Source organism: Amia ocellicauda, chromosome 20 (genome assembly GCF_036373705.1).
Source record: "Amia ocellicauda isolate fAmiCal2 chromosome 20, fAmiCal2.hap1, whole genome shotgun sequence".
NCBI classification, from domain to species: Eukaryota; Metazoa; Chordata; class Actinopteri; order Amiiformes; family Amiidae; genus Amia; species Amia ocellicauda.
The window spans coordinates 8,393,721-8,405,578 of record NC_089869.1 but is presented as its reverse complement, the minus strand read 5'-3'; the positions used below and the strand labels follow the sequence as shown (position 1 = coordinate 8,405,578).

The window sequence follows — 11,858 nt, the reverse complement described above, 5'->3', positions numbered from 1 at the left end:
AACATTTGAGTAAATTGCTTAAATACTGTGCCTATAGAAAGTCGACACCTCCTTTCAAAATGCTCACAATGGACATCAAACCATCCTCCTGGTTTATTTGCAGCCGCTGTCAGGTTACCGTGGCAAGGTTACACTAAGCAAAGGAATCCTGCGGTTTCGGCGAGCATCTTAATTCAAGTGTCAACCCTGAAGGACTTTGTCCAAGTCAATTATAGGGGGTTGTGCAGTGCTGGTAGTGTTTGCAAAAGAACAATAAAAAGCCTGCAGTTAGCACATTTTAATAAGTACTTGTACAGTAACCCTGCTGACAATCGCTCTTTTCAGATCATAAAAAGCTTATTTTCATTGGCTAAACCTACACAAAAAAAAATAAAAAATCTAAATGTCTACACACACATTCTGGAAAATGCTTCAAATCTCAGTTTTCCACATTAAACGTAACAAAGAAACAATTTGTGCGACATTCTGATTGAATCATTTAAAGGAAAGAGGAGGTTTAAAGAGGGAGATTAGTTCCTCTTATCTATGGGTTTTAAATAAGGTCAGACTTCACCGTTAAGATTCATGAAGGGTGACTGATGCTTACACTGGTTCTTGCGTTTCCCTGAACTTGCACTTTAGTCACCCTCTGAATAAAGGACAACCAAACAGGTTTTTTAACAAACTTAAAGGGAATAGTTAAACTTCATCACAGCTTTACAGGTTTCCTGAACTGGTTGGCACAATGTTGCCTCTCTGGTATGTCTTATTTCAGCTTCCTTATAACTCCTATGCAGTGCTTAAAAAAACAACATACAAATTTGAGCTTTTACTAAAGTCATAGAGCTTGTTGAAGGATTGACTAGCCTCGAGCAGACATGCTTTAGCAAAGCGCTCAGAATCCTGATCTTATGAATCCTCGTTGCTGCCTGCATCACAAACCCATCCGAGACGCCTCCAGGGTTTGTTCCTCGGAGGTTGTGCGGGCCGGGCAGGGCTCGGGAGCTACGACTGCTCCTTCTCATCGCCTGCTTCTCCGTTGCCAGCGTCCGATGTGTGACACGGGTCCGTTCTGGGTTTCTTGAACGCGGGCTCTGGGCTGAGGAGGTGGGCACACTCCTGGATGGACTCTGCCACTCGGTCGATGGTCCAGCTGTCCTCCTGCAAGACGTGCTCGTCCAGTGTGAAGGCGCCCTGCTTGGTTCTCACCAGCTCCTTTACGTGGGCGCAGGAGGAGAGCTCTGGCAGAGGGAGGGGGGGGGAAAATAAAAAAACACTTCAGTGAGGAGAACACAGCCCACACCTCTGTCTGCGTGACACACAAGGCCAGGTTACCAGGCCCAACATGCGCTGTGTGTGGAGCCCATTAGTTGTTGAGGAGTTGTTACACTCGCTTTCATGAGAAATATAAGTGCTCTCACTTTACGACACAAACCGAGACCCTGAACTGAAGCGTATAAGGGGAGTATGTATTTTTCCCTTTAACAGTTGTCCCTAGCAACATCCTAATACACAAAGGTGTTAAAAGAAGGAAATGTTTTCTCAGCAGACTCAAGGACACCTTTCTTGTATTGGCAGATTACAACGTAGTAATTCATTAAGTGCACATATTTTACATCAGTGGAGGAGACTGGCAGAGTACCAAAGAAGGTTGTACAATATCGCCATCACAGGACTGTCTCTTTCAAGGCAGATTTCCGGAGCGGTGAACAAAACCCCATCGGAGTGCTTTCTGAAATCCATACCTTTGCCAATATCATCCACCAAGCTCCTGACGTAAAACCCGCCGCCACATTCGACATCTGCAACACAAACAGGGCTTCGTTTTACTACATTAATTGTGTTTAATTGCGCACACGGCTGGGCGGGAATAATTGTCGAGTCAAAACGTGTGCCGGGTGCTCATCAAATATGCATCCTGCTGTTATCATACATTATTCATGTCCTGGTGTTCTTTTGATTAAATTCCTATGGTTTACAGCCCCGGTGCAACATCCAAACTGGAATCAAGCAGATCACCAAGCCAATCTGATTGCATGAGAGAATCCTAACCCCTTATGAAACAAACGCTCTCCCGAACAGAAATAAAGATAAGATACCTTTAAAAGTATTTACCAAATTCTCTGCATTTAATTGTATACGTGCTGTGAGCTGTATAGGAAAATTACTGTAACTAGAAGACAAAGTGACATCTTTAATAATAAGGGATTGTATAACAGATGGCTTGCAACACAAGGACACGTGTGGTAGATTTCACAGTATGAGACAGTGTGAACACGGGGCCCATGTTTAAAGTCGTACAGTCCAAAAAAAAAAAAAAAAAAAAAAAGTGTTATTTCACACTGCTTGATCAAACAAAATGTTCAACCTAGTGCCAACCAAAAGCAGGTTCATATGAAGATGAACCAACAGGCATCTGAGGTGCATTACATTAAACAAAACATGAAGAACCTGAATTATTTCTTATTTCTACCTCAGCTACACCGATACCTGAATTTTGAGATGTAGGACGAGCTTACTCCTGTTGGATCCTATACGACTGAACAGTTTAAAGGGTTTCTGATATTAAATACCAATTTACAATGTGGCTTCCCAAATGGAGCCAAATGGAGACTGAACTAAGGCTAAAGAACCTCTCTTGAGAATACGATTTTAAATGGCACGAGACACTTGTATTAGCTTGTATTAGCCATTATGTCTCTGCAGCATGGACTGCTATTAACATATAGAGCACAGAACCATTCTGCTATTCATTCCCTGAGACCCAATTATCACATCCCACACTCAGGCTAAGTTGGCCAAATACTATGATATACTAAAGCAGCGAAAAATGATTAATTCACGAAAAGTCCGCATTAATTAATCCCAAGGTCCTACAAAATCTCCCTCTCCTAATGAGACCAATGGGAAGGCATCTACCATATATAACAAAGCATTTCTGAATAGGCCTCATTTTTCTTTTTATGACCGATAATTTTGTAGCTGACAGAAATCATTTCACAGTTCTTTTTCAAATGCAGGAAGATCCATTTCTGAATGGCTGTGCCCATCCATTTAATTAAAATTAAGAGGCCATTACTAAAGGACTTCACCTGCTAGTCGAAGGCCTGTATATGAATTAGACTGTAGTATAAAACTAATTTGCACATCTTCAGTTAAATTTATTCCAAAGATGTCAATCTCTGGTAAAAGGCATCAGCACTTATTAGGGAGAAACACTTTTGTCCGAGGCTTTTACCGTCACAGAAAGTTGCTAAATCGCTTAACCCATCTCTATAAGGATCCGTTAAAGAATTAAGGCCGTGGGACTTAATTCCTGACCATTAAGGATTTGGAGGGAATAAAGCTGTATAAACCCCATAATCTCCCATTCGCGGCTTCTTCAGTTTGAGCGTGGTGCACAAAGCAGCTTAACACACTTAAATCAATACTCTAGTTAAGGCACAGGTTACCCACAACAGTTAACATGCGATACTCAAGGGGTTTGATGCCACCGGGGGCCCAGAATGGAGAGGGCAGGGCTGATGGGAGGACTTACCGATCGTGAAGAGAGGAGGGCTGAAGTCCGTCAGGGAGAGGTTGTAAACGGTCACTGGTCTGGCTGGCTTGGCCTCCACTTCATGGCCTCTCTTTAGCAGAACGGACAACCTCTGGCCATCTTTCTTCAGCGCAGAGTATCTAACGGCAAAACAATACTGAAATGGGTGTGTTTTATGTCTTTGTTTCTTAAATTCAAATTAAGGAACATCTCCCCGTTCTCCCCGAGGAGAGCTTCTGTATCCTGTGACACTGCAGTAATCAACACTTGGCGCCTAACTGATTAAATTAATTACTGCATTGATATTCGACCAGGAAACAGAGTTACAATAACAGCTGGTCACACAAGACACCGCAGCCACAATGGTTTATACATACAAATCAATATGCCTTCACTGCACACTTTAAATTAATTACAATTAGGATCTGAATGGATTTTCGCCGCCATCTTGCATAATTAATGATCGTTAACGTAGGTAAAGAACAATATTACTCTCATTGGAAAACACAATAAAACAACAATGATGACAACAGAAATGTCCTTCAATATCTCCTATATTTGGCTTGCAATTCCCACACCCACAACTGGGAAAAAATCTTAGACTCAGAGAGATCAAAGACCCCTTATTACTATCTGAAATGGGAACAATCTTTATTTTAAGGTTTCAATATGTTTCCCCTGCCAATAAAAGCTATTTTAGATGGGTGAGACAAGGAGCCAAAAACCATCAGTATGTCCAAGTGTCACCAATAAAATGGGTCTGGGATGGGAAACAGCCTTTTATAGCTAAACCGTGGAGTTGGCACTGTGCAAAGTCCTTGATGTACTTTTTCTTCTATCCCAGAATGCACCCTTTCAATGCTCACAATAGTAGTACTGTCCCACGAGGTGTTAAAATGTGGTTCCTTAATTTCTAAAGTGCATTGTATTGAACTTATAATGTACATTTTATCAGAATAATCATAATCTTACAGTGGAGGAACCTGCATTATGTTTCCAGTGAATTTCTTCAGTTTCTCTTCAAATTCCTCCTTTGTGATGTGATCTGCAAATAGAGAAAACCAAACTGTTCCATCTCCAATCTCAAAGCTGCACATTTGTTAGTCCCTCTTCATAAAGACACCTTTTCGGGCTGAGCTAATTTGTCAAGGTTTGTATTTTATGTATTTTTACGTGCTGCTGGAGGAGGCCAGGATTGCAGCATTAGCAGAAGACATAATGAAGGGGGGACAGAATCCGAGCACCATGTACAGGATTGTCAGCTGAAAAATGATTGTCAGACGAAGCCAGCAGAAGTCCCCTCCAGCTGATGTATTGTGCTTGTCAAGGTGCCTCGCTGCTGCTCCCTGAAAGATGTGACCTTGTATGTATTTATTAATGTATGTGTGTATCTATATATTGGGATGAGGCTTTCTCAGGAACAGAAATAATGTGCTACAGAGGGCACAGAACAGAACAGGGTGGAAGACAGAATAAAGCAATAGTTTATACTGTGAAGCAGATTTGCAGGACAACACTGTAAAATGCATTTTTTTTTCCTGTGCCTCCATCTGTGACTGCTGCACTAGCATGTACCAGGCAGCTGAATTGCGTGTTTGTGGACACTGCTGCCATTATGCCCCTGGCTCTTAGCTTTGCATTATATTCGCTGTAATGCCACGTCAACTCCTTGTTTGGAAAGAAATGTAAGAAAATAAACAAGCAGGTGTGTGTACGATGTTGTACATGGCTTATGATATATTGATTATATTGTGCTCTTGTAAAACTTCTTAAGTAGCCAAATAAACATATAGGACAGGTGAAGGAACACACTTTAACACATAGCAAAGCAGATTAAAATTTGGATGTGCTTTTGTCTAAATAACTTTTCATTATAACCATGCTGAGAAAATACACATGGGAACAGCCGTTGCAGTGTCACCCACTTCAGGTTTCTATAAGCGTTTTCACAGAACTCGCTGGTGGCCCTCGGATCATCATAAACCCTTCCTTCTTTCTAAAAGTCTAAAATAAAACCTAAAACCGACTGGCCTTGCGGTTGTGTAACACATCCTGTGCAGCTGAACCTAAACTCAACTCTGAGGCCCTCAAGGAGCTTAGAAGGAGAAGGAAGATGAAGTGGTTGATCAATAAGATAAATTCAGCTATTTTTAACCTTTACTTACACTCTTACACTTCCTCTAACAGCCTCACGGCCAGAATAACTCTTGACTGAGACATTTGGGGTCCATCAGCGGATGAGTAGACTGATTAGCATTGTTTTATTACTGAGAGATATTTTTAGATCAAGAGCCCATTACGTTTAATGTATGGAAAGCTCATACAGTGAGGGAAAAAAGTATTTGATCCCCTGCTGATTTTGTATATTTGCCCACTGACAAAGAAATGATCAGTCTATAATTTTAATGGTAGGTGTATTTTAACAGTGAGAGACAGAATAACAACAACAAAATCCAGAAAAACGCATTTCAAAAAAGTTATAAATTGATTTGCATGTTAACGAGGGAAATAAGTATTTGATCCCCTATCAATCAGCAAGATTTCTGGCTCCCAGGTGTCTTTTATACAGGTAACAAGCTGAGATTAGGAGCACTCTCTTAAAGGGAGTGCTCCTAATCTCAGCTCGTTAGCTGTATAAAAGACACCTGTCCACAGAAGCAAATCAATCAATCAGATTCCAAACTCTCCACCATGGCCAAGACCAAAGAGCTGTCCAAGCATGTCAGGGACAAGATTGTAGACCTACACAAGGCTGGAATGGGCTACAAGACCATCGCCAAGCAGCTTGGTGAGAAAGTGACAACAGTTGGTGCGATTATTCCCAAATGGAAGAAACACAAAATAACTGTCAGTCTCCCTCAGTCTGGGGCTCCATGCAAGATCTCACCTCGTGGAGTTTCAATGATCATGAGAACGGTGAGGAATCAGCCCAGAACTACACGGGAGGATCTTGTTAATGATCTCAAGGCAGCTGGGACCATTGTCACCAAGAAAACAATTGGTAACACACTACGCCGTGAAGGACTGAAATCCTGCAGCGCCCGCAAGGTCCCCCTGCTCAAGAAAGCACATGTACAGGCCTGTCTGAAGTTTGCCAATGAACATCTGAATGATTCAGAGGAGAACTGGGTGAAAGTGTTGTGGTCAGATGAGACCAAAATCGAGCTCTTTGGCATCAACTCAACTCGCTGTGTTTGGAGGAGGAGGAATGACCCCAAGAACACCATCCCCACCGTCAAACATGGAGGTGGAAACATTATGCTCTGGGGGTGTTTTTCTGCTAAGGGGACAGGACAACTGCATCGCATCAAAGGGACGATGGACGGGGCCATGTACCGTCAAATCTTGGGTGAGAACCTCCTTCCCTCAGCCAGGGCATTGAAAATGGGTCGTGGATGGGTATTCCAGCATGACAATGACCCAAAACACACAGCCAAGGCAACAAAGGAGTGGCTCAACAAGAAGCACATTAAGGTCCTGGAGTGGCCTAGCCAGTCTCCAGACCTTAATCCCATAGAAAATCTGTGGAGGGAGCTGAAGGTTCGAGTTGCCAAACGTCAGCCTCGAAACCTTAATGACTTGGAGAGGATCTGCAAAGAGGAGTGGGACAAAATCCCTCCTGAGATGTGTGCAAACCTGGTGGCCAACGACAAGAAACGTCTGACCTCTGTGATTGCCAACAAGGGTTTTGCCACCAAGTACTAAGTCGAAGGGGTCAAATACTTATTTCCCTCATTAACATGCAAATCAATGTATAACTTTTTTGAAATGCATTTTTCTGGATTTTTTTGTTGTTATTCTGTCTCTCACTGTTAAAATACACCTACCATTAAAATTATAGACTGATCATTTCTTTGTCAGTGGGCAAACGTACAAAATCAGCAGGGGATCAAATACTTTTTTCCCTCACTGTATATAGCTCATAAGATAGCTTACCAACTCCTCAGGCTTGGTATCTGAGGAATACCAGAAAATGAGATGCCTGTAATATGGTGTCTCTTCAGTTCTGATAGATCTGAAACAGCTGTTGAATTTTGGGGAAAACTGGAACACCTGCAACATTCTTCTACACTAACGGAAAAGGTCTCTAGTTAATTGGCGATGTCATCATTCGTTTTCAGTTTAAGTTTCCTCACCGTATGCCTTTTCCTGTGTGACGGTCCCAGTGGCATCCAGAGTGTCTGTTGCTTTGCCCAATTCACCGACTGTGGTGTATTTCTGGAAAAATACAAATTAAAATAAAAACAGTATCAAATATATCCAGGAAGATGCGTTTGTCTCATGCACGATTGTAAATCACATCATTTTTGTGTTGAAAGAAATTGACATGGTTTTAGCTACAACTAAATCTGGACAATAAGAGATGTTAGTGTGTCTGACCTTGGAAGCTAAACATCAGCCCTGACCATAAGGGATAGGAAAGTGAATCCAAACATATCTGCTTTAGAAGACTGATAGAGATTGCTCAATACACAGTAGGAAAATAGGAAATGAAACAATTTACTGCTTTGATTTTGTTCTCCAAAACAACTACACAACAAACCACCTGGGTCACAGTGCACACCCTCAGCAGATTGGAAGGATAAAGCTGTGAAGTTGCCCAGTTATATGCAGACTAGAATATTATATTTCAAAAGCTGCACTCACCTTTGAACCTGCCAGCATAGTACCAAGCATCTTTGTTCCCTTTCCAATACCAACCACTGAAACACAGGGAAAAGTTAAGTAAAAACACCCAAATAAACATACGTGATAAAATGATACAAACACACACAAACTTTTTTCCCCAATCTCCCCGTTTAAAGAGTGCAGTGCTGCATTTCCATCACTATACCTGGGCAACACAGAAAGACGACCCGGCTGCGTAAATCAGCTGAAAGAGCCGAGCTTGGCATCACAGTATGACTGCATGTGTGCTTCAGAAGGCGTGTAACTTGTTCTTCCCCACATTCAAAGTGAAAGGAATTATTAGTATAAGGTCAGTTTTTTTTAAGTGTGAGTGACAACCATATGAGAAAACGAAGTGATAACAGCGAGGGCGATTCAATTAGAGGTCCTAGAGAGAAAGGACAAGAACTGTTTGTTATGGATCTCTCTTTCTGTTTGTTACCCAGCAGGTACGTCAACAGCACTATGTGGATATCAGAAAAGTCACTTGCTAAAAGTAAATGGATAATATAGTAGTAGTATAGCAATGAATGCCTCTCACATACCTCTGGTAGAAGACCAATACTGCCAGTTTATTGATCATTTATCTAAGGATTTATTCATCCTAGGAGTCACAGTATAACCTGCTCTTACCTAGCACCCCCGAAGCTGAGCTGTCCAGAGTCCCCCCATGTCCGATCTTCAGGATTTGTTTTTTCCTCTTCTTGGAGTTCTGTTTCAGATCAGCCTCTATTACACCAAAAACACTTTTAATACAGAAAACATCGCACCGGTATGGAAATGAATAAGGTGTTAAACTGTAAGGGGTCACTCTTAATTAAAAAAAAACAGATGCCGTCTACTGCATTGAATTATACAGCTAGAATGTTAATGTAAAGAAACGTTGCATGATCTGACAGAACTATATACTTTCTCTTTAGCTTGTGATTGGCATTTCTTTTATTTAGGCCTATTCGTTTTACTAGTACTGACACAATAGATCGTATAAACACTTACAAATGTAAGAACTGCCACAGGTTTTTAATAATGCCTTCATCCGTATCTATAAAACTGTACAGAAAATGTTCAATGATGATCTGGGATGGATCAAATGCAGAGACAATTTATGATACAGTCGGGAATGAATGAAACCCGCCAGCGTAGCAAATATAATACCTTTTAAAAGCTTGTCCTTCAGTGTATTTAATACATCCGCCGACGTCGGTCCTTGTTTCTTATAAATTGCAAATAGTCCATTCAGAGAGTGCAATTTTGCAGCTTTCTGGGCAGCAGCGGCGCTTGCAACACTTCCAGCCATGCTTTCTGTTGACACGACGCGGTTTGATGACGACACGCTGTAGTTTTGAATGATGGGAAATGTAGTTCGATCTTTGCGTTACATTTATTCATGTTCTTATTTGTGCACATAAAACATATTTTTTTAAATAAATAACAGTTGGAAATATATAAATGTATCAATCTGTATACTTCGTATGGATTGACCAATTCAGTATATTGTATTGAACTACATTTATGCAAAAACCCTTAATAAAATTCCTCAATCCTCATATACTCCAATCTAAAGTCCAAGACCACCTTTCAATTTCCCTTACTTTTCACTTTCTTGTGCATGTGTTTATAATTTAGGTCAGGAGTGAGTGATCATAAACGTTTCCTTGTCCAATACTCTGGATTTCCACTTCATTAATTAAATCAATGAGGCCAGTACAGAAAATATTTCCCTCATTTGTATTTGCTATTGATTTTCGACATTGATTGCAGTTGTGTGCAGGGTGTGTTGTGTTTGAACTCCACCCCGGTTCTGAAATACTTCATTGAACCATTTGCTCACTAAATGGGAAAGTTTAACCATTCAATCCAGACACCAATAAACTTGCAGGACTGTGGCCCCAGCAGCCCAGACCTGCGCATCATTTATCTATTGGAGAAACTGCAGTAGGAAGGCACATGACAGTCTGCAAACAGCAGGAGATGTGGGCGACGCTTTTCTTAATCATTTTAGTTAGCAAAGTCAGGCTGTCAGTTCAGATCCCAGTGGGAGATTGTAATGTGGTTTACAGCCTGAAACGCTTAGTCACCTACCAAAATCAGAGTTTTAAAAGAATGACAATGTATACTCAGTGTCTTATTTCAGGTGTGAAAAGATGTATGGCCAATAAACACCCATCAGCTCATTAATCCAAGTAGGATACACCTGCTCATTGAAAACATTAATAGCAATTGGTTATTCATAATAACAATTTGAATATTTATCAACTTATGAGTCCACAAGATCTCAAACTGAGCAATCACAATAATGACCATTTCTTACCTCATAAATAAATGCTCATGAAATGGAAACTGAATAGTTAAAAGAGGCAAGCACATTTATTCAAACAATCAATCGTTTCTTAGAAATTGAGACTGGATCAACTCTCCTGTTGGGCTTGAAATCATGGTGCATGGTTGCCAATCCTAATTGGCGGTTTCCTCCCAAATAGGTGACACAGCAGGCCCTTTGTGTGTTGAGTAGCTCAGGCTGCACTCTCACTTCTCAGCATCCTCCATCTGATCAGCTGGGATGGCAGCTGCTGCTGGAACGTACTTGTCCGAGATGAGATCTTAACAAGCACTTCATGTCAAATCACACAAATACCAAAGGAAACCTAAACTGATCTATTTTTCCATCACACTCCAATGCCTGCGACACAAAACTGTACAGGGGCCATCATTAGACAAGTCTGCAGGACCAGAATGTGGTGGATAAAACTGCCATATTGAATTTGTTTAAGCTGGGGGTGGAAACACAAATCAACATACTTATGAACCATGGTCCTAGACTAGCCCAGGTTTCATGCTAGACCAGCAATGTTTAACCCTGGTTCTGGGGACCAACTGTGCTGCCGAGCTCTCAGGTACTTCATTGAGCTAATTTGGATAACTTGACAGAGGTCAAGATTTAGAGTTGAAGCATATTATCCTCACCCACCATTTAACTTCAATGAACGGTTCAATTAAGCAATTGATTTTAGCTGGAATTAAAACAGAACAGCAGGGGCCTGGGATGAGAACCACCAAGTTAGATCACGCAAGAACATGGTTTTATTTGTTCAGTGTAAGAGTATTCACAGCCAACCCTCAAGAGCCAGGATATTCCTGGTTTTTGTCCTACCTAAGCTATTAAGTAGTAGTAGTAGTTAATTTAGTCATTTTCCTCCAGGGTCTAATGGATAAAGACCTTTGAACACATTCTTGTGAGGGTCACAATCCAGTTGGTTTTAAATCAGACCAACCAAGGGAATATATTTATTTAAATGAAGTCATCATGACAGCTGGAGTGACAAATCCCATCTCTGCTCTGAACTGGCTCCTCCCCACTTCACAGTTCTCATCCTTGCACGTACCAGGAAGTGGGATCCTCTACTACAGCACGTAGGGATTGAGGTAGATGGTAGGCAGGGCTATCTTGCAGAAGGTCCAGACAGACTTTGGTACTTTGTGGTGGCTGCAGGCCTTAGCAACTGGACCTAAAAGATCAGGATAGAGCAGGGGTTCCCAAAGTCTGGTGATGGAGGGCCAATTTCCCGAGGTTGCATGGGATGGGGGGGCGGAGTAGAAAATGAACCACCAATTTTATTTCCTATACATTTCTGTTAGGGAACATTAATTAACTTTAATGGTTGTTAAAGTTAAA

The 11,858-nt window shown here is 41.3% G+C and overlaps 1 protein-coding gene across 1 annotated transcript; it reads right to left on the bottom strand.

Annotated features, from left to right (window-relative positions):
• Positions 1 to 262: 262 nt before the first annotated feature.
• Positions 263 to 9,519, bottom strand: trub1 (TruB pseudouridine (psi) synthase family member 1). Its single transcript, XM_066693671.1, has 8 exons — positions 9,341 to 9,519; positions 8,819 to 8,914; positions 8,165 to 8,220; positions 7,654 to 7,735; positions 4,490 to 4,562; positions 3,518 to 3,657; positions 1,725 to 1,781; positions 263 to 1,220 (listed from the first exon to the last, which is right to left on the bottom strand). Exons 1-8 carry the CDS (start codon positions 9,480 to 9,482, stop codon positions 985 to 987), a joined length of 882 nt encoding a protein of 293 aa, XP_066549768.1. The 5' UTR covers positions 9,483 to 9,519; the 3' UTR covers positions 263 to 984.
• Positions 9,520 to 11,858: the final 2,339 nt, after the last annotated feature.